This window comes from Sesamum indicum, linkage group LG10 (assembly GCF_000512975.1).
Source record: "Sesamum indicum cultivar Zhongzhi No. 13 linkage group LG10, S_indicum_v1.0, whole genome shotgun sequence".
NCBI classification, from domain to species: domain Eukaryota; kingdom Viridiplantae; phylum Streptophyta; class Magnoliopsida; order Lamiales; family Pedaliaceae; genus Sesamum; species Sesamum indicum.
This window is the reverse complement of record NC_026154.1, coordinates 1,850,581-1,875,578: the sequence shown is the minus strand read 5'-3', so window position 1 is coordinate 1,875,578 and position 24,998 is coordinate 1,850,581. Positions and strand designations below refer to the sequence as shown.

The following is a 24,998-nucleotide window of genomic DNA, read 5'->3' as shown; positions in this document are numbered from 1 at the left end:
TTCTTTAAGAATAAACCGTGTTGGATTATATGTCATTAAAGTTGCCGAAAATTCAAATTTAAGTATTAATATGATTGATGACATGGAATTTTCAGCCAATTGACTAAAATTGCATTTTTTTCCTAAACTTAATTAGATAAATTAAACTCCTCCTGCAGATATGAAACTACACTTCCAAACAAATTAAGTACTCATAATGTGTTGAAAAAAACAAAGTACTCAAATTAATTAACTACTACAGTTTTATTACAATCACAGCAAGAAGACACCCATACATTTACCTCACAAAAGTATCAATTTTCACACACAATACACATAGTGTAGCGCATGCATTCTATATATATATATAAGAATTACTTAGAAATTATTCAGTGATAGAAATGATCCAACATGCATGAGGTCTAGAGTAGCTTGCGCAGAATGAGAGGAATTCCGTATTGTGGCTGCATGTTTAGTGAAACCAAAGGCCCATGCATGTAGGTCGGCGAAAGATCGAAGGTGAACCTTCGTAGAAACAATGAAAGAAACACTTTGGCTTCCCGCAGTGCCATGTTCGCCCCTATGCATTTGCGGACGCCCCACCCGAAGGGTATGAACGCCGCATGCCCATTGGCCGCTTTCAGCACTCCTTCCGCAAACCTATCCGGCTTGAACTCCAACACGTCGTCGCCCCAAATTTTAGGGTCCCTGTGCAGGTAAATTCCTAGCAACTGCACCATTGTGCCCTTTGGTAGATTGAGATCTCCCAAGGTTGTGTCTTCTTCTACTATTCTGGTGAGCTCAACCACCGGTGGATATAAACGTAACACCTCGTGCAAGATCATATGCAACTGCAGCCAATCATGCCACATTAGCACAACGTAATTAATTCCACTATTGACACGACATAGTTCACACCGTTTGGTATTTTCATAGTTGAACCATTACGGCGATGAACGTCTAAAACACTAATATACTTACGATTTTTAGGCGGTCCAAGTCATCATCAGTGAGCTTCTTCTCGTCGCCAATGACTTGGAAAGCCTCTTCTCTAGCAAGAGATTGCCATTTATGGTGGATGGAAAGCATGACAATGGTCCAAGCGATGAGATTGGAAGTGGTCTCGTGTCCGGCCAAGAAGAATAGCTTGCTTTGTTGTATGATATCAAAAATGGCCATGGCACGAGCATTCTTGTCTTTGATGTCTATTTGATTTAGTTCATCCAAGAATATGTCGTATAAGTTGGGTTCACCTCTCACTTCTCCTCTCTCCCACTTCTTTAACCTTTCATTCATCATATTTGTGAATATGGCTGTCAATTCGTTCTCAATTGCGTTTGCCCTCCTGTATCTCCTGGTTGGCAAGTACCTAAATTGACATAGAGACAACCTAAGAACAATTTGGGAGATCAACAAATTACCAAACCCTAAATGTCTAATCATCTACGTTAAACGACCATTTTATCTAAAGGTTTAAATTATTAATGAAGAATCGTATAATATTTAAAATTTTAACATGTATCTCTCACTTGCAAACTCTACACATGGGACTATGTTTTTTTTTCCTAGGAAATTACAATTTTAGATCTGTAATTTAGGAGGGTGGTATTTTTTATTCTATACAAACTGAATTTTCATAATTTAATCCTGTAACTTTGTAATATTGGTAGGTAATTTTAATATTTTTTCAGCCAATTTGGGCTAGAAATGGCATGTGATTTGCACATGACCTAATTAAATTACAAATTTAGTCTTATGAATCAATTTATATAGGACCACAAATATCAACTCCCTAAGTTAAATGACTAAAAATACAAACGTCCCTAAATTACAAGATTAAATTATACTTAATTGGGTAAAACATAAGTCACATGTAATTTTTCAACCAAATTGACTGAAAACAAATGAAAATTATAAAAGTTTTAAAGTTACAAGATTAAATTGTAAAAAATTAATTTGTATAGGATTAAAAACGACACCCCCATAAGTTACAGGACTAAAATTATAATTTGTTTTCTTATTTTTTCCTTTTTTTAATGAGTTGCAATAAAATTTTGAATCCAAAATCTCTTATATAGCCTGACTCAAATATCATGTTAAATAATCGCCAAATCTAAAAATTTAAATTGTTGAAAAGATAAATCGTTTAATATTTAAGCTTAACACTCGGATATGTGTATTCTTCTGTGAAGAAACACCAGTCTACGAATTTTTTTACATTAGAAATGCATGTTGGTAACATTTATAAACTTTATAATATAGTACTTATGTCTCTAAAATATAGGGATGTAATCATTACAAAAAAAAATTACTATTGACTATGATTTTATTGGCTATAAATTGAAGTGGTTGTAAATAATTATTATATCATCGATTAAATAAAAATTGATGCAAAAACTGAACTTATTCGTCACGAAAATGATTTTTGCCATAGCTCAAATGTTTTTCCATGGATTTTAATTAGCCGTTGCAAATATATTAACTACAAACGTAACACACACGATGTTTCAAAAAAAAATGTAACGCATACGATCGATAACCATTGTATGGTCAATAACTTTTTGATACGACTATTAAATTTAACTATGGCACCAGCATAATTAAATATTGTATTTCTTGTAGTGGATGTAATTATTTTGTACCTAATTTGAAAGGGAAAAATAACCTTAATATAAAGATAGAAAAAGAGTGGAATGGAACTTACTGCTCTCCACGGATGTTGAAAGGCTGAGCCTGATTTGCAATGAAAGTGAGCTCACGTATGAGACCAAAAGTCCTTTTCACTGATTTATCGAAAGAAATGCCGAATAATATGTTTGATACTACAGTAGCTGTGTAGTCTGGGAGATAAGGGTAAACATCCAACACAGTCGACGACCCATCCTCTGGGACTATCCTGCTAAATTCAGCTAGAAATTGCTCTGCATATTTTTGCATAGTCGATACCATGTTCTGCACCAATACACAACAATTTCAAGAAATATTTTTACTTTTTCTCTGAATTGAGAAATTATAAGAAATAGTTTAACATATATATATATATATATATGTTTGAATAGAGACTATTATTAATCTTCGAAAAAAATATATAATGATGCTGATCTTATGTGAATTTCTTGATCAATATGGGAGCCAAATAAAATAAATTTTGGAGAAAATTCTATCCAAAAAAATAATAGTAAATTAATACAATTACTTATGGTTAATAAATTAATATAAAGCTTGAATTATTAATCATAATTAATAATATTTATCATAATAATTAATTATGATCCGAACTAGCATTTACTATTATTTTTAACCATAGCTAATATTTTGGTGATCGCTTGATTAAATAACTGTCAATGATGGTTGCGCACCTTGTACTCAATTCCTATTTTTGGTCATCACAATCAATTATGATAAAAGAGAGAGTCTATCCATGCCATGATGTAGGATCCTAGGTTGCCCTCAACAGTAGAGAAACATGTCCAGTCAATCAACGGACAATTAATCTTGTCTATTTGTATAGTTGTATCCTTAATTTGTTCTAGCATTATTATTTGCTAATTAGTTAATCTTGTTAAATTGCGATTTTTACCAAAAGATGAAGTGTAGTTTGATGGACAAAAATTCTTCAATTATCGTGTTATTTATTAGAGAATTGTGGGTGTCTGAAATGGGCAAAAAAAAAAATTTAATTCCATAAAATAAAGGTAGAATTATTTTTGGTACCACAATTATGATAGGCAATGCTTTTAGTCCCATAAAACTTAAAATAAGGACAGAAACTGACCTTCAGTTTCTCCAAATGAAAATGCGGCCTCAACTTCTTTCTTGTATTGCTCCACTTTTCGCCCTCAAATCGAACAAGTCCCCCAATTTGTCTCTTCACTATCGGATTCGATGCCTTGAAAGGCTTCTGAAAAACAATGTAGTTGTTCATTACAGTTTTGATCATCTCATCGTCCGTAATGAACACATACGGTCTAGGCCCCACCCACATGAATGACCTTTCACCTATGGAGTACACATAATGTCAAACACATGCTATAAATTCGTTCAAACTACAGTACAACACGATCAGAAACATAGACACGTGTACCGTAACAATAAGAAGTTAATTAATTAACAGGGATAGTTAATTTGTAAAACGGGCTCGCACCATATGTCCTCAAGGTCTTGTAAATGAAGGGCATGACACGAGGGCCGAGATCTTCGTTAATGGCGATTGGTTTGGAGTAGGATTCGTTGTACATGACGGCGGTCTCCCGGGCATCTCCGAAGAGGAACCTGTAAGAATTGCCTTTGAGGCCTTGTTTCCTCAGGAGTTTCTCCATTCTCCGGGGCTGGATCCAAACCCAGTTCAGGAATACCCATAATTCGTGCAGCACAAACACCAACACTGAAATTATGAGGATGGATAGCCACATTTTTGTTGATGGGAGGAGCCGAGGAGGAGGAAGGCACAGTACCCTATTTAAAGGAACATAGTCCTTGGAAATATTGTAAAAATATCCTCTCAACATATGGCCATCACTATTTTAACTGTCATTTTATCTAAATTGGACATAATTTCTAATTAAAATTATTATTTTTAGGAATCTAATGATGAGTATATACATATCAACACGTGTTGTTTTATAAACCATTGGACTGCTTTTATTTTTTTTAATTATTATTTTTTATTTGAGATAAATATATTGAATAATGATGTGGTATAGATTAATTGAGTAAAGGAGCTAGCTTTATATATTTTTCTTTGTGAATTTATGGTCCACTGATATTCTGTATCGTCAAGCAAGTAAACAAATAAAGAATTTCAAATGACTCAATAATAAGTGAAGAATTCAAAATTTCTATTAGAATGGACGGAGTTGTATTTGAGAGAAGAATTTGGACAAAAGAATTGCAAATGACTCAATATCAACAGGAATTATTCATCAAGAATTTTCAAAAATATAGTTCAAAATGGGAGTTGAAGGATTTAAAATTCAAAGAATCCAAACGAATCATTGGATTTGTTATTAAGGATTTTGAAATCCATAGTTTTTAATTTGTAAATTCAAATATAGATCCAATAAAAAAAATTATATTTGGAGTTGAAAGATTTGGGATCCATTAAATCTAAAATTATTCAAATAAATCCAAAGAATTTGTTATTGAGGATTTAAAATTTATTACTTTAATTCAAATATAATCTTTTGTTACATTTGGATTGATAGATTTAGATTTGAGTAAAGAATTTAAAGAAAATATTTCAGATGACTCCATATAAAAAGTATTTAAATACTAAATTCAAATAATTTATTTTCAGGAATCTGAAATCCATAATTTAAAATCCATCAATCCAAATGCTACAGAAAGTATCTAATAACTAAGTATTTGCAACAATTTAAGAAATGAATGACCAACTTCTATTTTCAAAAAAGCTATTCTGAATGTTTCACAGAACTACTTATACTTTAAAAATCGTAGTGAAAAAAAGAAATACTTTGGGACAAAAATTAACAAACACTCTGAGGAATGCTTCTATTTGCTTTCGTCGTACAATTTATTTGTAATAATGTTTCAACTTTTAGATGTACGTATGACTAAATATGGAACACTCTTACAAAACATCTTATTTGCTGTTTATGGAGTTTAATACGTACTTGTAAAGACATCTATTCTGACATTGACCGGATTATAAAGGTCATTGATGACTATTATTTTGGATGTTTTCGTGTATTATTTCTACTTTTAACATTCAAAAGAAAACAAATGACAAAAAAAGAAAGAAAGCAGTCTTTTACGCAACTTTGGTTGTTTTTGTGAATAGCTCCAAATCTATTTAGGATACAATAATTTTAGTTTTTAATTTATTGTTTAGATTTGCACATAATTAAAATTTTCACAAAATTTAACACGATTAAAATTTAAATTTTTTTCCTAATTTTAAGTTTGTATACAGTACATTATTTATGTACCAAAGAAAAATATAAAGTAAGTGGTTGTGATACATTAATGAAAAAGTAAAGAATTTTTACTTCTACAGCTTCATAGACTGAATTGACCTTTAACAATTGGGAAAAAAAATTTGAAATTTTGATCTACTAACATAATTAAGGTGGTGACAGTTTAAATTTAGGTTAATTCAATATTTATAATAAAGCAGTGTAATTTATCAAAAATGATAATTTGATCGCAAAACAACAATTTGGCTGAAAAGTTTAAAATTCCCAATTCTGGGTATTGCATACAAGACATGTGACAAATTTCGAAAAAAATTAGATTTTTTGGACTAATATTATCATCTTTCCTAAATTATAGTCCTTTATTACAGATCTTGAATTTACCTGAACTAAAACTACTATCACTACCACCAATATATTAGTCGAACAAAATTGTATTTTTTTTTCCCCTTGACGACTTCCTGCAAGTTGCTTCAATTTCAAAGAAAGGATAGTTTTGCCCTATTTCAGATGCAGAAAAATTTGATGATGCCCTTAGATCGAAAGAAAAAATTGAAGGAAGGTTTTAAAAAGAAGATTTTAAAGGACTCTATTTAAAAAAAAATTGAAACCCATTCATATTTATAAAAATTCAGGTCAAAATTAGTATGGAAGGTTTTCTATTATTTTCAATTACAACAAGTTTTTTTTTTGAAATTTAATATAATTACGAAAATCTTTTAGTTTGAGAAATTATCAACAAGCGTTGATGTTTGGTAAAATTATGTAATTTTTGGATGGGGGTTTAAAATTATCAACTTTGCTCTTATTGTATTTTCTTAAAAAAATAGTATAAAAATCGGACAAGGCTGATGAAAATTTTGAAAAATTAAAAGAAATTGTCCAGTTAGTCTGTAACTTTTTTTCAAAAATTTTTAAAAATAAATAAAATTATAATTCATTATCCACAATGGAATTTTTGTCAGTTTACTTTAAAAAATAGATGAAAATCTAATAAAAACTAACGGATTGGACTAATTATTGAAGTCTTGATAATTTTTCGAATAATGAGGGGATGATGTAATATTTATATAACTCAAGGATAAATTGATGCAAGAGATTGTTTCTTGAAGCCGTAGTATTTAAAGGTTTTTTTCTAAGGCTACTTGAGATGAATATCTAGAGTAAAATCTTTTGAAACTTGATGTATATCACTTTTTGGAACTCATAGAAAATCTTGTCTTGTTGTTAGCCCTCTTGGTGTATATCTTTTAGGGAATCTACTAGCTAGATTTCTGTATTTTCCTTCCCAGGTGCTCCAAGTCGGAGAAGTTTTGCCTCGTATAAGATATTTTTATAATGATTTTTTTCGTCAATTCTTGGGATTTTATAAGAGTATCACCCTTATATGGAATTTTTAGGAATTTGGTTTCTTTTTTCAAGGAGCTCCTATTTTTTTAAAGTGGAATTCGTACATTTTTTAGGTCGTTTCTTCATTACAAGCATGTGTTTAAGAGCTCGTATATTTTTTAGATGGAACTCGTACATTCTTCATATCCCACATCAGAGGAAATATTTATATTAATGATGAATTTAGAGGAAATTTGGTATAATTTACTCAAAGATAAAATTCCATGTACTCCATTTATAATTGCTGAAAGTCTATTGGCAAAGCAACTTCTATCTATGTTTTCACAATGCGAGCACGTGTATGAAAATGAAGTATCAGAACAATAATAATAATAAAATAACAAGTAAATAAAATAAAATCGTATGACCACACGAGTGTCAAAATTGAATAAAAAACAATGTTATGGAGTAGGGAATATACATTTATTTTTCTTCACAATAAACAATAATATTACATAAATAAAGAAATAAAGATATATTATTATGTAATGGTCCCCAAAGAAAAAAGAAAAGATAATGCGGGACATGCATGGAAATGTAATAATATTAAAATTATGACCCTTTTGTATGACCACAAAAAAATAAAATTATAATAATAATAAAATGATCACAAAAATCTACAAATAAAACAAATAAGATTTGATTGACCACACCCAAAAGCTTGTACATTTTAGCATTTCAAGAATCTGTCGTTTTGCAATCAATGAACATTATGCTGTCCCTTGTCTTTTATCTTGAAAATAAAAAATTAAAAAGAACACACAACATTAGTGATAATTTATGAATCATGTATTTAGGGAAAAGAATTTTGACATTGACAATATAAATATTAGCCCACGAAAATTATCGATATGAATAATTAATGATAGCGTGTATAGTTAATAATATTTAGTGACATTAGATATATAGTAATAATTGGTAATTATATTTATCATCACTATATTATTGCTATGTATGTGTTATTAATTGTTATAATAATTTATAATCATTAATAGTGACAACTTGATATAAATATTATTCACTATATAAAATCATAAAAATTATTATAATGATTTTTGTAATTTTTAATATATATATATATATATATTAGTGATGACACTACAACAAAATATAACATTAGTGATAGATATTAAGTAATAATTTTAAAGTCATCACAAAAAATATGGATTAAGGGGCAACAATTTTAATTTTTTCATAGTGTAATTATTAAAGCACTTTTTGTCACTAATTCTTATTTATAATAATTTCTATAAAATATTATCACTACCAAAACTTTAAAGTTTGTTATTGTAACAGAATAAAATTCTCGTTACTAAATATATATAATTAATGATAATATTAATTTATTTTTTATATTAAAATTATTAATATAATTATATATTTACATATAAAAATTAATAAATATTTATATATTACATAATATATATTAAATTTGAGAGAAGAATAAAAATGTCAAAAAAAATAATTTTCAGACAAATCTTCGCAGTCAACGCGCGTGTGCAGCCAACCCTGATGTCAGTGGATTTTTTTAACTTTATTTTATATCACAGGGGGTGTAATTGATACTTTAATTTTTATAGGGGATTTTTGAATATTTCTGAAATTACAGGGGTTCCTAGATTTTTTTCTTTTTTTGGGGCGTGTAATTTATTTTTTTTAAAACTTTAATAACTAATATTCTCTTTTATATATATCTTTAAAGTGAGATTGTGATATTACAAACAAATATAAATCTATAACTTTACAAGAATATTAGTCAATTTAAGCATCACAATAATGATGAACTTTTAAAAAGCTAGTCCCATCAGCATCTCAACCATCCATCCTTTGTAATCAGTGGACCAAACATTTGCAATGTGAGAAAAATAATTTAATCAATTATTCACTATTCGATGCGAGAAAAATAGAAAATATGGGGGAAAAGATAAATTAAGTACCAATCATTTAAGTAGATGGAGGCCTGTCAATAGATAAGTTATATTGGTATCACACCAATCAAGTTATATCAACTCAAATCATATAACAAATATACTATATTCATAATGTAATTAGTTATTTTTTATGAAATATTCACCAATCACACGATAATATATTATATTTACTATATAATTTATTTAGATTTGTCAAATACGATTCAAATTAAAATTTTCAGTTGGATATCCTATTTAATGGATAGAATATCCTATCCTACCCGACCCTAGGCCCAAACAAATTAAATTAGAATATGTTTTATTTGTTTTTTAGGTATTGATACTTTAATCAAATTTGTCAAAGTTTTTCATATTTATTTTTGTAGTAATTGTAAATAAATTAAAAAATAACTTGATAGTTTAGAGAAAATAAAAATACAAACAAAATTTAGTTTAATTAAATTCGATTAGTATATGGGATAGACAAAATTAGTTTGAACTGAAGTCATGAAAAAAATTATCAAATCAAAGTTGAATGAAAATTCAAAGGATAATTGAAAGTTTAAGTGAATATGTTTTCAAACTTAGTTTCAATCTTTTCTATTAGCTCTTACGTTTTCATCCTTCTTTTGAGCTTATTCAAAATGCATTAGGAAAAATTGAAATTTTTGTACTGTAACTTAAAGTGTGGTATTTTTAGTTCTATACAAATAAATTTTTATAATTTAGTTTTGTAATTTTATAATTTTGGCAATTTTAGTTCTTTTTCGGCCAATTGACCAAAAATTGCAATTCAATTGCAATTTTAGTTCTGTAAATAAATTAATGAAGGACCAAAAATGACAACTCTTAAGGTTATAGGACTAAAAATGTCAACACCCCCCTAATTTATAGGACTAAAATTAAAATTTAATTGGGTCATGTGCAAGTCACATGCAATTTTGCATCAATTGATGAGAATTGCAAAATTTTTAAATATACAGGACTAAATTGTAAAAATCAATTTATGAAATTGCCGCTCCATATAAGTTACAAGAAATTTTAGCAATCTTATGATTCTTATCTTTTGAAATCTATTATTAACAAAAAAAAAAAAAAAAAGAAAATACAAATTGCAATAAATATAAACTCATATAAGGTTAGATTAATACTTACATAAAATGAGATAAACACTCACATATTCAATAGAACACAAATTTATCATCAACTCAAACTTATTCACAGGACCTTACGATTTGCGAAATTAATAGTAACTTGCACATGTGATTTGTGTGAATATTTCTCATTGTTTGCGTAGAAGATGACTTATATATATGTATATACATAAATATTTGATATAGATCAATGAATTAAATCTTAAAATATTTGAATCAATGATTCAAACCGATCAAGTTAATTAGCATTTTTAATTACGAATTTACAATTAAAACATGCATTGCACACAACCCCTTTAAATTAAAATTATTATTTTTTTTGTCAGTTTCGTTTATGTAATATATTTACTCTAAAGATATTTGGATTAAATGAGCTAATTTTTGCTTCAAGTAGAGAGTTGGTAGTCAAAATTAAGAATGACAACAAGTCGAGTTTGGAACAAATCCTCTTAAATTTAAAATACGACCCGAATAAAAGAGCCCGTACCCATACCTCTTGTCGCCCCGCCAAATGTCAAATTGCACCTCAAATCTTCTTGTCAAATTGCGCGTTATATAATTCTACGATGCTTGACTCAAATTTAACCCAATTCTGAATTTAACTTTAAAAAAATGAATATGAGACGTTAGTAAAATTCCCTCAATATGATAAAAAGGAAGAAAAAAATAGAAAATATTATCGCATTTTACATGGAATTGAAACTCATACATAATCTATACGTACTATTACAAAGAAAAACAGTTTAAATGCAATTTATCGTTCTATTGATAGTGTAAATAAGTAAATTATTCATCTGTAAAAAAAAAATATGATAATTTGTTCCCCTGTGTTATTTAAAACTAGCCATTGTGGTACGGCTTGCTATGTGCATATAATAAATAATCTTTTATGGTTAAAACATATTATAAATAAGAGTAAAATATATAAATCAGTGCATTACATTAATCAAAAGAAAAAAATAAAAAATAATAATTAATTAATATAGATTTTAAAAATTTGAATATGTTAGTTATTTATCATGAAGTGCATTTTTTTTTACTTCACAAAAATTAGTGCAGTGGTGGCATTAACTGTCATTTATGAGTATTGAGTGGTTTTTCTTTTTATATTAGTATAGATGAAACAGTTTATTTCTCTGGACAGGGAGGTGAATCGTTAAATTTTTTCATAGTGGTTAATATCACAGGGGTGTGAAATTTGCAGCGGAATAGATGATGTACATCATTTTGTAAAGAAAGGAAATCAAATCATATATTGCAGAAGAATTGCAGAGTTTCTCAGTACATTCCAACGAAGAAGGAGACCCTTCTTATAAAAGCTGTAAACATAACTAACTACAACTAAATATAAGACGCAATACTACTAATAGAGACGTGAACGCGACTATAAAGATAATAACAACTTCTATGAAAACAAATAGGAGAAAAACGTATTTCTACTAATAAAAGTGCTGAAACTCTGGAAGACGACTTCTTCATCTTCATTGCTGTACAATTGAGAATGATCTTCTTGCCTGCAAGTCTCCTAACATGGATAGAGGTAGACAACAAGTTGAGCAGCAACTGAATGCTGTAGTTTTACACGCTCCCCTCAAGTGGTACTTGTCAAAAGATTGACAAGACCCAACTTGGAATTAAGAAACACAAATTTTGGTCCTGGTAGAGCTTTGGTAAGTATATCTGCAGTCTGTAATCTAGATGAGATGTGCAATGGCAAGATGAATCCTTGTTTGTATTTGTCTCTGACTATATGACAGTCAATCTCCACGTGCTTTGTCCTTTCATGAAAAATTGGATTTGCAGTTATGTACAATGCTGCTTCGTTATCACAACAAAATTTAATAGGTGTAGGTGAATGCACTTGTAACTCTTGCAATAGGTTGAAAATCCAAATCAATTCACAGGTGGTGGTGGCCATACTCCTGTATTCTGCTTCTGTAGATGATCTTGAAACGGTTGACTGCTTCTTTGTTTTCCATGAAATCAAGGAATTCCCAAGAAACACACAATATCCTGTGAGAGACTTTCTTGTATCTTTACAGCTAGCCCAATAAGCATCACAGGAAGCTTGAAGATCAAAACTATCTTCAGAATTAAAGAGGAGTCCCTTGTTTGTTGTTCCTTTCAAGTACCCTACTATGTGAAGAGCTGATTCCCAACGGGATTTGCTAGGGTACTGCATATGCTGGTTTAATTGTTGAGTGTTATAACATATATCAGGTCTAGTGAATCCCAGATATAGTAATCTCCCTAGCAACCTTCTGTAAGGCTCTGGATTCTGCAGGTGTTCACTGTCTGTGCTACCAGGTTTAAATCTTGCTAGAAGAGGTGTATTTACTGCTTTCCCATGCTCCACCCCCACATCACTGATATGTATGTACTTGGTTTGTGAAACCAAAATCCCTTCTTTGGACCTGCAGATTTCTAAGCCAAGAAAAAACCTGGCTTCTCCTATATCTTTAATAGTAAACAGGTTATGTAAATGATTTTTGATAACATTAATAGTCTCTTGACAAGGTCCTGCAAGTAATACATCATCAACATAAACCAACAAACAGAACAATCCTTTTTTCAGTAAGTTTTGTAAACAGGCAATGATCCAATTTAGACTAATTAAAACCATACTTTTCTAATTGGCTTGTAAACTATTTGTTCCATTGTCTAGAGGCTTTTTTAAGCCCATATAGAGATCTTTTTAACTTACAAACATGATCCTTATGAATCACATACCCTTCAGGAGGAACCATATAGATATCTTCCTTAAAAATCCATGTAAAAAGGCATTATTAATATCTAATTGATGTAGGTACCAGTTATGCGTAGCAGTAAGTCTAAGGAGGATTATATGGTGACAGCCTTGGCTACAGGTGAGAAACTATCTAAATAATCAACACCCTCTATTTGATTATATCTTTTTGCAACAAGTCTTGCTTTATATCTATCAATCGATTCATCTTGTTTGAGTCTGAGTTTGTAGATCCACTTACTGCCAATAGCCTTTTTATTCTTAGGTAAGCTAGTTATTTCCCAGGTTTCATTTTCTTTTAGAGCCCTGATTTCATCTTTCATTGCTTTTATCCATTCCTGTTCTTTCATAGCTTCTTTATATGTTTAGGCTCATTAGGATTGTTAGCAGCAGTGAGAAAGGATTCATGTATGTGAGGAGATAGTGCAACAAGAGGCATATCAGTATCTGTTTCTATATAAGTGCATATGTAATCCTGAAATTTAACAGGTTGTGTGATTTGCCTATTGGATCTCCTGAGGGCAACAGGTGCATTAGTTTGGCTGTCATTTATGCTATTTTCTGTAATTGTTGGTTCATCATGCTCTCTTATATCTTCAGTATCATTTTCAGCAAGAATAATGGGCAATGAACATGAAATAGGATCACTAGACTTATCAATATAAGGAAAAGTATCTTCATGGAAAGTGACATCTCTAGAGATCATCATGCATTTTCTTTTTAAGGCATACACCTTATAACCCTTTTGGTTGGGTGCATAGCCTAAGAACATACATGTCATAGCTCTAACATCAAACTTAGATTTATGGGGGGCATTATTAGTAACAAGGCACATGCATCCAAAAGTTCTAAGTGAAGAGTAATCTACAGGTTTATGGAAAAGTGTTTCATAAGGAGTTTTCCAATTCAACAAGGGGGTAGGTGTTATGTTTATCATATATGTAGAAATAAGAATAGCCTCAGTCCAAAACATTTTTAGAAGATTAGCTTGGAACATTAAACACCTAGCCACTTGTAAAAGATGCTTGTGTTTTCTTTCCACGACACCATTTTGTTGTGGAGTATATGTGCATGTAGTTGGACAGTGTTCTACCAAAAATTCTGATTCGTTATCACTTCTTATGTTTTTGATTCTACAATTGAATTGAGTAAGGATCATTTTATGAAAGTCCTTTAATATTTTTGTGGTCTGAGACTTTTGTTGCATAAGATAAGTCCATGTGCATCTAGAATAGTCATCAACTAAAGTAAGCATGTAAGTACATCTAGATATTGAAAATTCATTATAAGGACCCCATATATCTACATGCATAAGTTCAAAACAACTTTCAGAAACAGTAGTGCTTACAGGAAAGGGAAGCCTTTGCTGTTTTGCTTGTGGGCATATTTCACATGTAAATTCTTCATTCTTAACATACTTAGACAAACCAGTGTGCAGAAATACATTCTTGGACAAATGTCCTAATCTTTTGTGCCAAGTGTCTAAGGAAATATGTGAAGTATGAAGGCCCAATTCCCTGTGTTTGTGAAGAATATCATCTATGTTCTTTCTGTCAAAAGATTGAGCATTCAAGATGTATAGTTTTTCTACTAATTTTGCCACTGTAATGACTTCTCTAGTCTTGAGGTCCTGCATGACACAACAAGATTCAAGAAATTTAACTTTGATAGGAGAAGACTTACACAATTTACTGACAGAAAGAAGATTAAATTGAACACTGGGAACAAACAAAGCATCATTGAGAATTAGTTTGCCATTTAACTTTATATCTCCTGATCTTTGAACCTTGTGTCTAGTTCCATCCACAAGATGAACATAGACATTATTCTGATTAGTGCTTTTATCAGAAAACACAAAGTTATCTTTGCACAAATGAGATGTACTGCCACTGTCAATAATTCATTCATCAAATTTTTCAGAATTAGGTAGATTGTGATCAGTAGTTTTACCTGAAAAATTATACCTGTCCCTGTCTGTTATGGTCAGAGTTTGAGGCTTTCAGTACTCCAAGAAATTTGTGGAACTCAGTTCTGAGCATTTCAGTGATGGCATCTCCATCAACAACACTCTTTTCTTCATTCTTGATCTCTATAGCTGCAGCTGCTCTGTTGGATACAAGTATGTGTTTCTTTCTTTGATCCATGAGTGTTTTGTACCACTCAAGATACCCATGGATTTCAAAACAAGATTCTTTGGAATGTTCTTATTTTCCACATTCTTTACATAGCAATTGTCTTTTATCTTGAAAGGTTCTTCTCTTTTGTAAGTTATTCTGAAAATCAGGTTTCTTGTATACCTGCATCGCCATATTCTGAGAAGGATTTGATGGTTCCATTGCTTCCTCCTTTTGTTTCTCGATTCTTAACACCATTGCATATGCCTTACTGACAACACGCATAGGTTCCATTAGGAGAATCTGATTTCTAACATGATCATAGAAATCATTCAATCCCATAAGGAATTGAATGGTTTGATCATAATTTTTAATGTTTGCATTCTCCTTTGTTGCTCCACAAGTACACTTAGGTGTGTATGTAATGCTTGCCAATTAGTCCCACAATTTCTTTAATTTTGAAAAATATGCAGAAACAATTAATGAACCTTAAGATAAGCTATTGAGTTCTTTCTTTAATCTGCATTCCATCGGACCATTGCTCTGTCCGAACCTATTCTCTAATTCAATCCAAAGCTCCCTTGAAGTATTTGTGTACATGAAGCTTTCAACAATGTCTCGTGAAATCGAATTTAATATCCATGAAGTAACCATGGAGTCTGCTTTGTCCCATTGTCCCATTTCTTTGGAATTTTCTTCTGGCTTGTTGTCTTCTTGGATGAAACTGAGTTTTGTCTTGGATCTTAATCCCAACTTTATTGATATACTCCATGAGAGGAAATTTGTCCCGTCCAGCAGTGTAAAAACGAGGCATAATCCTGGATTATCACTCGGCTGCAGTTTGAATGCTTCCATTTCTTCAGCTATTCCTGATTTCTTGGTTTTAATGCTTCTTGCTATAAAGAATGCATCAGTCTTGGTTTTCTTGGTTGAAAAATAAAGGTAATTCAGAGACCATCAATGATGGCTCTGATACTATGTGAAATTTGCAGCGGAATAGATGATGTACACCATTTTGTAAAGAAAGAAAATCAAATCATATATTGCAGAAGAATCGCAGAGTTTCTCAGTACATTCCAACGAAGAAGGAGACCCTTCTTATAAAAACTGTAAACATAACTAACTACAACTAACTATAAGACGCAATACTACTAATAGAGACGTGAACGTGACTATAAAGATAATAACAACTTCTATGAAAAACAAATAGGAGAAAAACGTATTTCTACTAATAAAAGTGCTGAAACTCTAGAAGACGACTTCTTCATCTTCATTGCTGTACAACTGAGAATGATCTTCTTGCCTGCAAGTCTGCTAACGTGGATAGAGGTAGACAGCAAGTTGAGTAGCAGCTGAATGTTGTAGTTTGACAAGAGGGTTGCTTGCATTTTTTTTAAAGAAAAGAAGTGTTATAGACACAAAGTGATAATTTTACTGTTATTTTTTATGATCCAAAAAATAACGTTCAACTCATAAGATAACTAACTTATTCAACTTTTCAAATTTTACTTAACTAGTAAGTTTGATTTGGTTTGGTAATTTGACTCGATTCAATTTTTGTACAAAATTAACCAAAAATTATAAAAAAAAGGGTAATGTTAATTTATTTGTTATAAATTATTAATAATTATAATAATTAATTACGTCTTAACTATAAAATTATTAAGATATTTAATGTTTATATATTATTTTTATTATATTTATATATTCATAATATAATATATTTATATATAATTTTAATAAATTGGTATTCCATTAGATCAACCGGCATATAAAATTAAAATCAAATTAAATAATCAAAATCTAATAAAAATAACCAAAAATTAAATCGAATTTTTTCAGTTCAATATTCGTTAAAAACTGAATTTTTGATTTAATTGATTTTCAATCGATTATCCAAAAGAATTGTAACACCTCTATTGTCATGCCAAAAGTCATCCAGAAGATCTAAGGAAATAAAATAAAATAATTGGTGGTGCACGAGGTGCACGCAAATTAATAAAATAATAATATAGACAAGTGACAGGTGAACAGGCAAATATGTAATCTAGGAAATTCTATTACTATTTAGGGTAAATTACATTTTGAAATATGAATTATACTGTAGTTTTTATATTTTGACATTATTTTGTTTTGTTAATTTATCATTTCAATTTTATAAAAATTGCATTTTGTCATATATGATTGTCTTTTTGTTGATTTTTCTACTGAAAAAACATCACATGTTGTGCATACATGAAAAATATCACATCACATGACCTTTAAATACCACATGTCCACTCCATGTGATGGTTTTTTGACGAAAAATTTGATTGAAAAATAGTTATAAATGGTAAATGCAAAATTTTGTAAAATTAAGATGAAAAATTTTTACATAAAAAAATATTTAAATGCTAAAATATCAAAACGATTATAATTCAAATGGCAAAATATAATTAACCCTATTATTTATTACTACTCCATATCGAAGGAGCTCCACATGAAAATTAAAGCCACAAAATGTTTACAAGTTTCTAATTTGTATATTATTATCTCAACATAAATTAATTAAAATATAATGATTCGTAGATGCTGCATATTTACTATTTATTTCAAAACTATTTAAAACAAATGATATATAGTGTAAAATATTATTTCTATTTGATCCAGATAGCAGGTTGTCAATCATCTCGCATTCTCGAAAGGATATGTGAACTTGAGGAAAGAGAGCAGATCGTTAGGCTTGCTGGGAGGTACCCAGCTAAAACCCTCAAATACTTAAGTCAGTGAGGTTTTCGAGATCGAGGTAATAGAAATAGAAACGTGAACTGAAGCGTCTAAAGCGATAAGAGAATAATTAATGTCTTATTATAAATGAATTGAACGTATGGTATTTATAGTGCCTGAGAGGTCCACTCGTATCTTGTCACGTGTTATCATCTTAATTCAATGATGTATAAATCAACGGTCTACAAGTATGAGTTTTCAGGTCCGGGTTATAGATACGGGTCATAACCCGCTGCCCGACCCGATATTCTCAATAGACAAGTATCAATTAAAATCTTGTAGTGAGACAAAAACAATTAAAGAAAAGACTGAACCATCACTATTGTAATCGCAACATATCTAAATTAAAATTATTGTATTGGGATCTAATAGTCTGTATGTGGAAAAGTGCTGTAAACTTATAAATATCATTCTTCTTCTTTCCCTTTCGGAGATAATCAAGTAATAGTGTGGTCTGCATTCATCGGGTAAAATGATTAAATTGAAAATTTCAGAATTTTCTTAATTTAAAATCAACTAAAAAAAATTATCACCAAAAATTTAATATTTATTACTTTAAAATCCATCGACCCAAATATAATTTTTGGCGATGTTTGGATGGAACAATTTAAATTTAAAGAGTAAAGACTGAATATAGAAGAAAAAATCTAAATAACTTCACACTGGATAGATTTGAAATTCATCACTATGTGACAAAATATAATTCAAATTTTAACATTTAATATTCTTTGTAGTATTGAATTTTGATTCAAATTTATTCTTTTTCAGTTCCGCACATTTAAAGTTGACATTGAATTTTTTTAGATAATTAGAATTACTTGACACTATTAAAATTTACACTATTCATAGTTTTTAATTTTATATTCACTACATTATTCGAGATTATGTCTATACTAACGAAAAATATAAAGTAAGGTGTTATTAACGAAAAAGTCAATTAAGTATTTTTATAGTCATTGAAATTTACTTAGCTTTTTATTTATTTTTTTTTATCAAATTTTCAAACACCTTTTTTTAATTTTTCTATTGCTTTCAATTTTATTCACAATAAGCACATCTATAAAAGTAGAAGTTGTCGCGAGCACTTGGATAAGAAATTTATGAGAAGATTAAAAAGGGTTTAATTACTAGACAAAGTATAAAATATGCTCCATCTATGTATAATTGGTGAAGCTCTATTGGCTGCAAAGCAATTTCTATATTAATCCCCAAGAATCAACCATAGTGTTTAGGTTCATTTTTTGAATGTTTTGTTGTGTTTTATGGAGATAAAAAAAAATTATATATAAATAAATATGTGTTGGAGATGTGCATGTTTAGATTTATTTTAAAAATAATTTAAAATAGTTTAAAATAAGTATTGTATATTGGATATCGTGATTTGAGGGACAAAACAATATTTATTGTCAAATCATGCCTCTTTCATATATATATATTTATACATATATAGTGTTATATATTCAATGTTGTATTTTGGAAGACAAAAGTCACTGTTTATTGTTAAATTATATTTTTTATATGTAATTATAAATATGTGTGTTTATACTAAGTGAGATAAAAATACTAAAATATGGTATTTTTGTATAAAGCCAAAAATTGAATATAATTCGATCCATTCTGAAATGAACCGAAAATAAAACTAAAAAAACATCACAACACAATAATAATAATAAAACAGCTCTACAAATAACATTACATTGTACTGATTTGTTTGGATTCGTTTTCAGCCCATCAACGCAACAACGTTTGTCATTTTTTTGTTTTGACCTGTTTTTTGTCCTCTTTTACTGTTAAAAACACACTCATATTACTGTTGAAGCTCTCCACTTGCAATGTCTTTTGAATAGTTTAAAGACAAGTAGGGACCTGCAGAGCACAAGAAACAAGGTCAGCATTTCATATCATCATGCCCCCCCTCCGCCGCCGGCGCCGCCCCCCACCCCACTCTACTATTCTCCCTATGGTTTGTCAGCTAATTCTCGATGGTCACATTTATTTTGTTTGATTAATCTGTATAACCTTAATAATATAGAATAGTTTGTTGTTTATAGAAGTTCCATAACACATTTCATCACTCTTGGTAGGTTGATCTATCATGATAATAATAGCCATTGGACAAGAATTTAAAATGCCTTTTTGTCCTTAATTCTTTACTTGTATTTATCTTCACAATTATGGTGGTAATTTTTATTTTTTTATTTTTTAATTGATGATTTTATTTTAGAATTTTTTACTATAACAATATTTTTCATGTGATTATTTAGTAATAATGAATAATTTTTTCTTGTAATTTTATTTTAATTACGTGGTTTATAAAGTTCTATGTAATTTATCATCCATTATTTCTATTTTAATTTAATTTGATGATTCCGATTGTTTATTTGAAATTTTCTAAATGTGCGTGTAACAGTATATATTACAAAATGTGCCAACTTATCTTAATCTTAAACTAATTACCTATGCAATTGGGATTTTTCAAATGGACTTAAAAATAGAAGAGGGGCAACAAGGTAATTTAGCCTTTAATACAAGTTTATCATATCAAGTAAATATTGTATTAATTTTTAATATTAAAATATAATTATACACCAAATTAATCAATTAATAAACAATCTCAAGTTTTTTTAATTATTCATTTAATTAAATATAGTTCTATCAAACAATTTAATTGAATATTAGAAGTAAACGAGGCCTATAAACACATTGAAAATAGTAATATTGGTAATTAAGTATTACTTAATACGCAATTAAGTTCTAAAATTTGATTAATAATTATTTTAAAATTTTGAATTATAATTTTATACTTGTTATTTAATAATAACATTTAATTAATTAAAATTAACTTTTAATAGTTAATAATATTATTGTAGAGGTTAAGACAAGTAAAATCAAAAGTTAATTCAGTTGTATTTAGAAAAAAAAAACTTTAAAACGTGTAATATTAATGACAAAATATCAAATAATAATTTTAAAGTTATCACAATATCTATATATATATATTAAGTGACAATAATTTTGATTTTGCAATATATAATTAATAGCGATATATAAATTGTATATAAAATTATCAGTATAAATAATTAATGACACATCTACGGTAGAAGAGACATGAAGAGGTGTTACATAAATTACATTTACTTTTAAACTTTACAAATTTACATGAAGAGTAATATTTACACTAAAAAAATAAGGATTATATACATGGTTAGTGTAATAAAAGGATAATAAGATATGGCTAATGGAGCCCTAATCTTTGTAAGTGAGGTCTCGTACAATATTTATGCTGGGCGGACCACTTTATGGTTTGGGCCGAATTTGTACTGATGTCACGTAAAAATCGAAAACAAATCAATTTGGATTTGGACATCAATTTTCCACAAAAATAATGATATCATTTCAAATGGGCAAGTTCACTAATTTGATCATATTGGAATATCAAGATTTTTGGTGATGAAAATATCCCGACAACCAAGATAGAAACGATCAATGTAAAAATTGTTCGTAAGTAGAAGTTATTCAAATAATAAAGAGAACATAAGTTCATAGTATATTTTTTTGTTCTCAATTATTTTGTTGTATTCTGTTACTTTCTTTTACGATTGCGTTAATTTTCTTCAGTAATATTGTTCAATTTATATATATTCACAGTATATTTTTATAGTAATTTATTCTATCTATCTTTTTTTTTTTAATCTATTTCATGATTTACAACTATCAATGTATTTAATCAGTCTTATTAAGTATGAAAATACCATTAATGTAATCCATCATATCTTATAAATATATAGGTAAATTACATTTTGTTATTCGAACTATATCCGTTCTGACACTTTTTCTTCAAAAAATTTTTGTGTCAACTTACCATCCCAACTTTGCGAAATTTGCACTTTTTCATATATAATTTTTTTTAATAATTCGAATAATAAAATATAATTAACCTAATATATATATATTCTTTGAGAATTGTTTTTCCCGATGTTAGGGTAGCTCCTATTTTCATATGTTGTCTAGGTGCATTTGGATCTGCCTACGAGATCTGCACATGAAAGCTAGGTCAATACAATACAAAAAATACCTTTGTTTTAATTATTTTCTCCTTTTGAAGAAACCAAACTTGTCAATTTTGCTTCTTCCCAACACCAACTAAAGTATGTTTTTAGACATAATTTTTTGTAAAGCATAATGTTCTTCATTTCCAAGGTAGTTGACTTGCTGTCTTTCTTCATAAGATCATATTGCACATAATAATAGTTTAACTTTGATCATTTTCTTTCATTTTCATCAACTGTTCAATAATAACCGCAAGCATATATATATATATAAACAACACAATATTACACTTTATTTAAATGAAACTTATTACGCCGCTCAACAAATAATTGGGACATCCATATTTTCTTCAATACCTTAATCCCATTCACATTTACTATGAAAAGAGTGTAATAATTAACACTTACATAATTTCTTTGCTCATTAGTTGGTTCTGATATATGTAAACTTGCAAGAAATTTTAGTGTCCCCATTACTTAACTTGTTCGAACAATGCTCACCAACCTAACTCAGTATTAAAATCGATATGAACAAATTTATATATGTATCTGCTCAGTTCGACCTGCCCTGATACTATAATTGATTTTGACGTCAATAAAAAATATATATAATATTAGTAAACATCGTCATCAATAAGTATATATATGACACACAAACAACTCGCATTTTACTCCCATACTTTTTGGTTGACCAAACTTTGCCTAAGTTAGGTGAGTGGCAATATGCATACGTGAAGTCATTATGTGATGATCTACTTATCAAAGTTGAAATTTTCAATCGAAAATAATTTCTTTCATAAATTAAAAAACAGAAATTCAATGTTTTTTAAGTTTCCTAACATTTACATGAAAGCATGATACAAACATCAAAATGATTTTTTTTTATTTAATTAATCAGGCTTGTAAATTTATGGGGAAAAAAAAAAGTATAAATAAGAACAAATGTGAAGGAATAATGGGTGTTGATGAGAAGTAGGTGGGCATGCATGAGAAATTTGGTGAAAATAGTAGCCAAGAAGATTGGCAAGTAGCATTGTTCATATAATTGTTAAACTAATCATGTGCATGTGCATGTCCAACAGATTATATGTGTAAAGATTTCGTGTGGATGATGTTTCTTGCCTAATTCTCTAACATTTGTATCTATTTACCAACTTTTGGAAGGAGTGTATATATATATATATATATATATATATATATACATGAGTGAGATTGTGGATGGAGGTAGGTTACTACCCAATACACTTTGTTTATTTAAAATTCTGTTTTAGTGTGAACGTAGTAGCATGCAGGTTTTAGTTGCATCATAGGTAGGTTACCTCTCTAATTTATATATCTATCTATATAGAGAGAGGAAATTATAATTTATCTATCTGTGTTATGAAAAATAAGAAAATAAAATAGTAATTTATCGTTTTGTGTTTTTTAAATTATAATTTACCTCTCTATATTTTTGAATTGAAGCAATTTACCTCCTTAGGTAGGGAGGTAAATTGCTATATTTATTAAAATACATAGGGGTAAATTGTTATTTATTTTTTACAAAAAGGTAATTTGATCATTTTCAATATCACAGTAGGGTAAATTGCATTAAACTAATTCTTTCTCTCTCTCTCTCTCTATATATATATATACATAATGATGAGACAAAAAACCTATTAAAAATTTGTCATAAAGTATCTAAACTTATGTTCGTAACTATTGAATAATTACTAATAATAGAGAAAAGTATAAAAGTGTTCTCGATGAGTTTAGGTATCCCACATCATTTCAAATTATTATCAATATTTTTTTATTATTTAAAAAATTATAAATACCTTATGAATTGAAAGACGTCTAACGAAATGATAAGATATTTATAACTAGATGGTCATAATTTTAATGAGAAAATATTTATAATTATGATAATATTCTGCCGAGCCTCTCGTAATTTGTGTTATATATTAATGTGAAGAAATTTGAGTTATTAACTCAAGAATACTTATGAAATACAGATAGTGACAATATTCATCATTAATTTAGACAAGTATCCGTGACTTTCGAGAGAACTCTTGCTCTCCTGGGAAACACTATTTCCACGTTTTGGAACAAACTTTCAGGCACTCAAACTACTTTCGCTATTTTCTTCCCAGAGAATTGCTCGCTTGAAAACTTTTGTGTTGCCACTCAATCATACCAACTAATCTCTTTGCAAAAAAATGCATACAAAACTCATGTGATATCAGAAATGAGAAAAATATTTCATAAAATAAAAAATCAAATTATATTAATATATTTTTTAAAATAAGGCACATTACTCTCTCATTTGATTTTGTAAAATGCACGTGGCTTTTTTTTTTAATTTTAAATTATAAATTATAAATTATATTCATAACATTATTTAACAACAGTTGATTTGATTTAGATATAAGGTTCAAATTTAATTAATAGATCAATTGGCCCAAATTTTATTTTAATTCAAATCAATGGTTTGAATTTAAAATTATATTTTTACATAAAACATATTTATATAAATTTTAGAAAAAGAATTATATATACAAATAGAGAGCGAGAGAAAGAGAGGGACGGTGGCAACCATTGGGGTGGGGAGGAATAGGCATCGAAGGGGTGGTGGAAGTGGAGGTGTGAGGCATTTCCAGCAGGGGGCTGCCACAAGGGAAGGGTTTCCAAGGTTGGGGGTGGGTTGGATGAGGAAGCGTTTTTGGGGAAGGGGCGGTGGCGACCATGGGCGCAGGGAGGAATAGGCATCGGAGGCGTGGTGGAGGTGGAAGTTTGAGGCATTTTAAGCGGGGAGCTACGATGAGGGAACGATAAGAAGGGTGTGGTGACGGTGGGGTAAGGGTTTTTGGGGGACGACGTTGGGGAGAGGGTTCCTGGGATGGGGGGCTAGCGACTGGGGGAGGGCTCCTGAGGAAGGGTGTGGATGAGGGCCGGCGACGGGGTAAAGGGAGTAATGAG

General features: G+C 29.5%; 2 protein-coding genes across 2 annotated transcripts; both read right to left on the bottom strand.

Annotated features, from left to right (window-relative positions):
• On the bottom strand, positions 202–4,425 carry LOC105171621 (cytochrome P450 CYP72A219-like). Its single transcript, XM_011092784.2, has 5 exons — positions 4,124–4,425; positions 3,755–3,978; positions 2,684–2,931; positions 961–1,348; positions 202–830 (listed from the first exon to the last, which is right to left on the bottom strand). The coding sequence occupies exons 1-5, from the start codon at positions 4,389–4,391 to the stop codon at positions 402–404; spliced, it is 1,557 nt and encodes a 518-aa protein (XP_011091086.1). The 5' UTR covers positions 4,392–4,425; the 3' UTR covers positions 202–401.
• On the bottom strand, positions 11,957–13,461 carry LOC110012693 (uncharacterized mitochondrial protein AtMg00810-like). Its single transcript, XM_020697227.1, has 2 exons — positions 13,353–13,461; positions 11,957–12,885 (listed from the first exon to the last, which is right to left on the bottom strand). The coding sequence occupies exons 1-2, from the start codon at positions 13,459–13,461 to the stop codon at positions 11,957–11,959; spliced, it is 1,038 nt and encodes a 345-aa protein (XP_020552886.1).

Bases quoted from the DNA above. Each gene is read 5' to 3' on its own strand.
- LOC105171621 (XM_011092784.2), bottom strand. From the start codon at position 4,391: ATGTGGCTATCCATCCTCATAATTTCAGTGTTGGTGTTTGTGCTGCAC. The intron at 1,349-2,683 runs GTAAGTTCCATT...ATGTCAATTTAG, and splicing joins TTCAACATCCGTGGAGAGCA to GTACTTGCCAACCAGGAGAT. The intron at 831-960 runs GTAAGTATATTA...GATTGGCTGCAG, and splicing joins ACTTGGACCGCCTAAAAATC to TTGCATATGATCTTGCACGA.
- LOC110012693 (XM_020697227.1), bottom strand. From the start codon at position 13,461: ATGAAAGAACAGGAATGGATAAAAGCAATGAAAGATGAAATCAGGGCT. The intron at 12,886-13,352 runs GTAAGTGGATCT...TATTACTTGCAG, and splicing joins GAATAAAAAGGCTATTGGCA to GACCTTGTCAAGAGACTATT.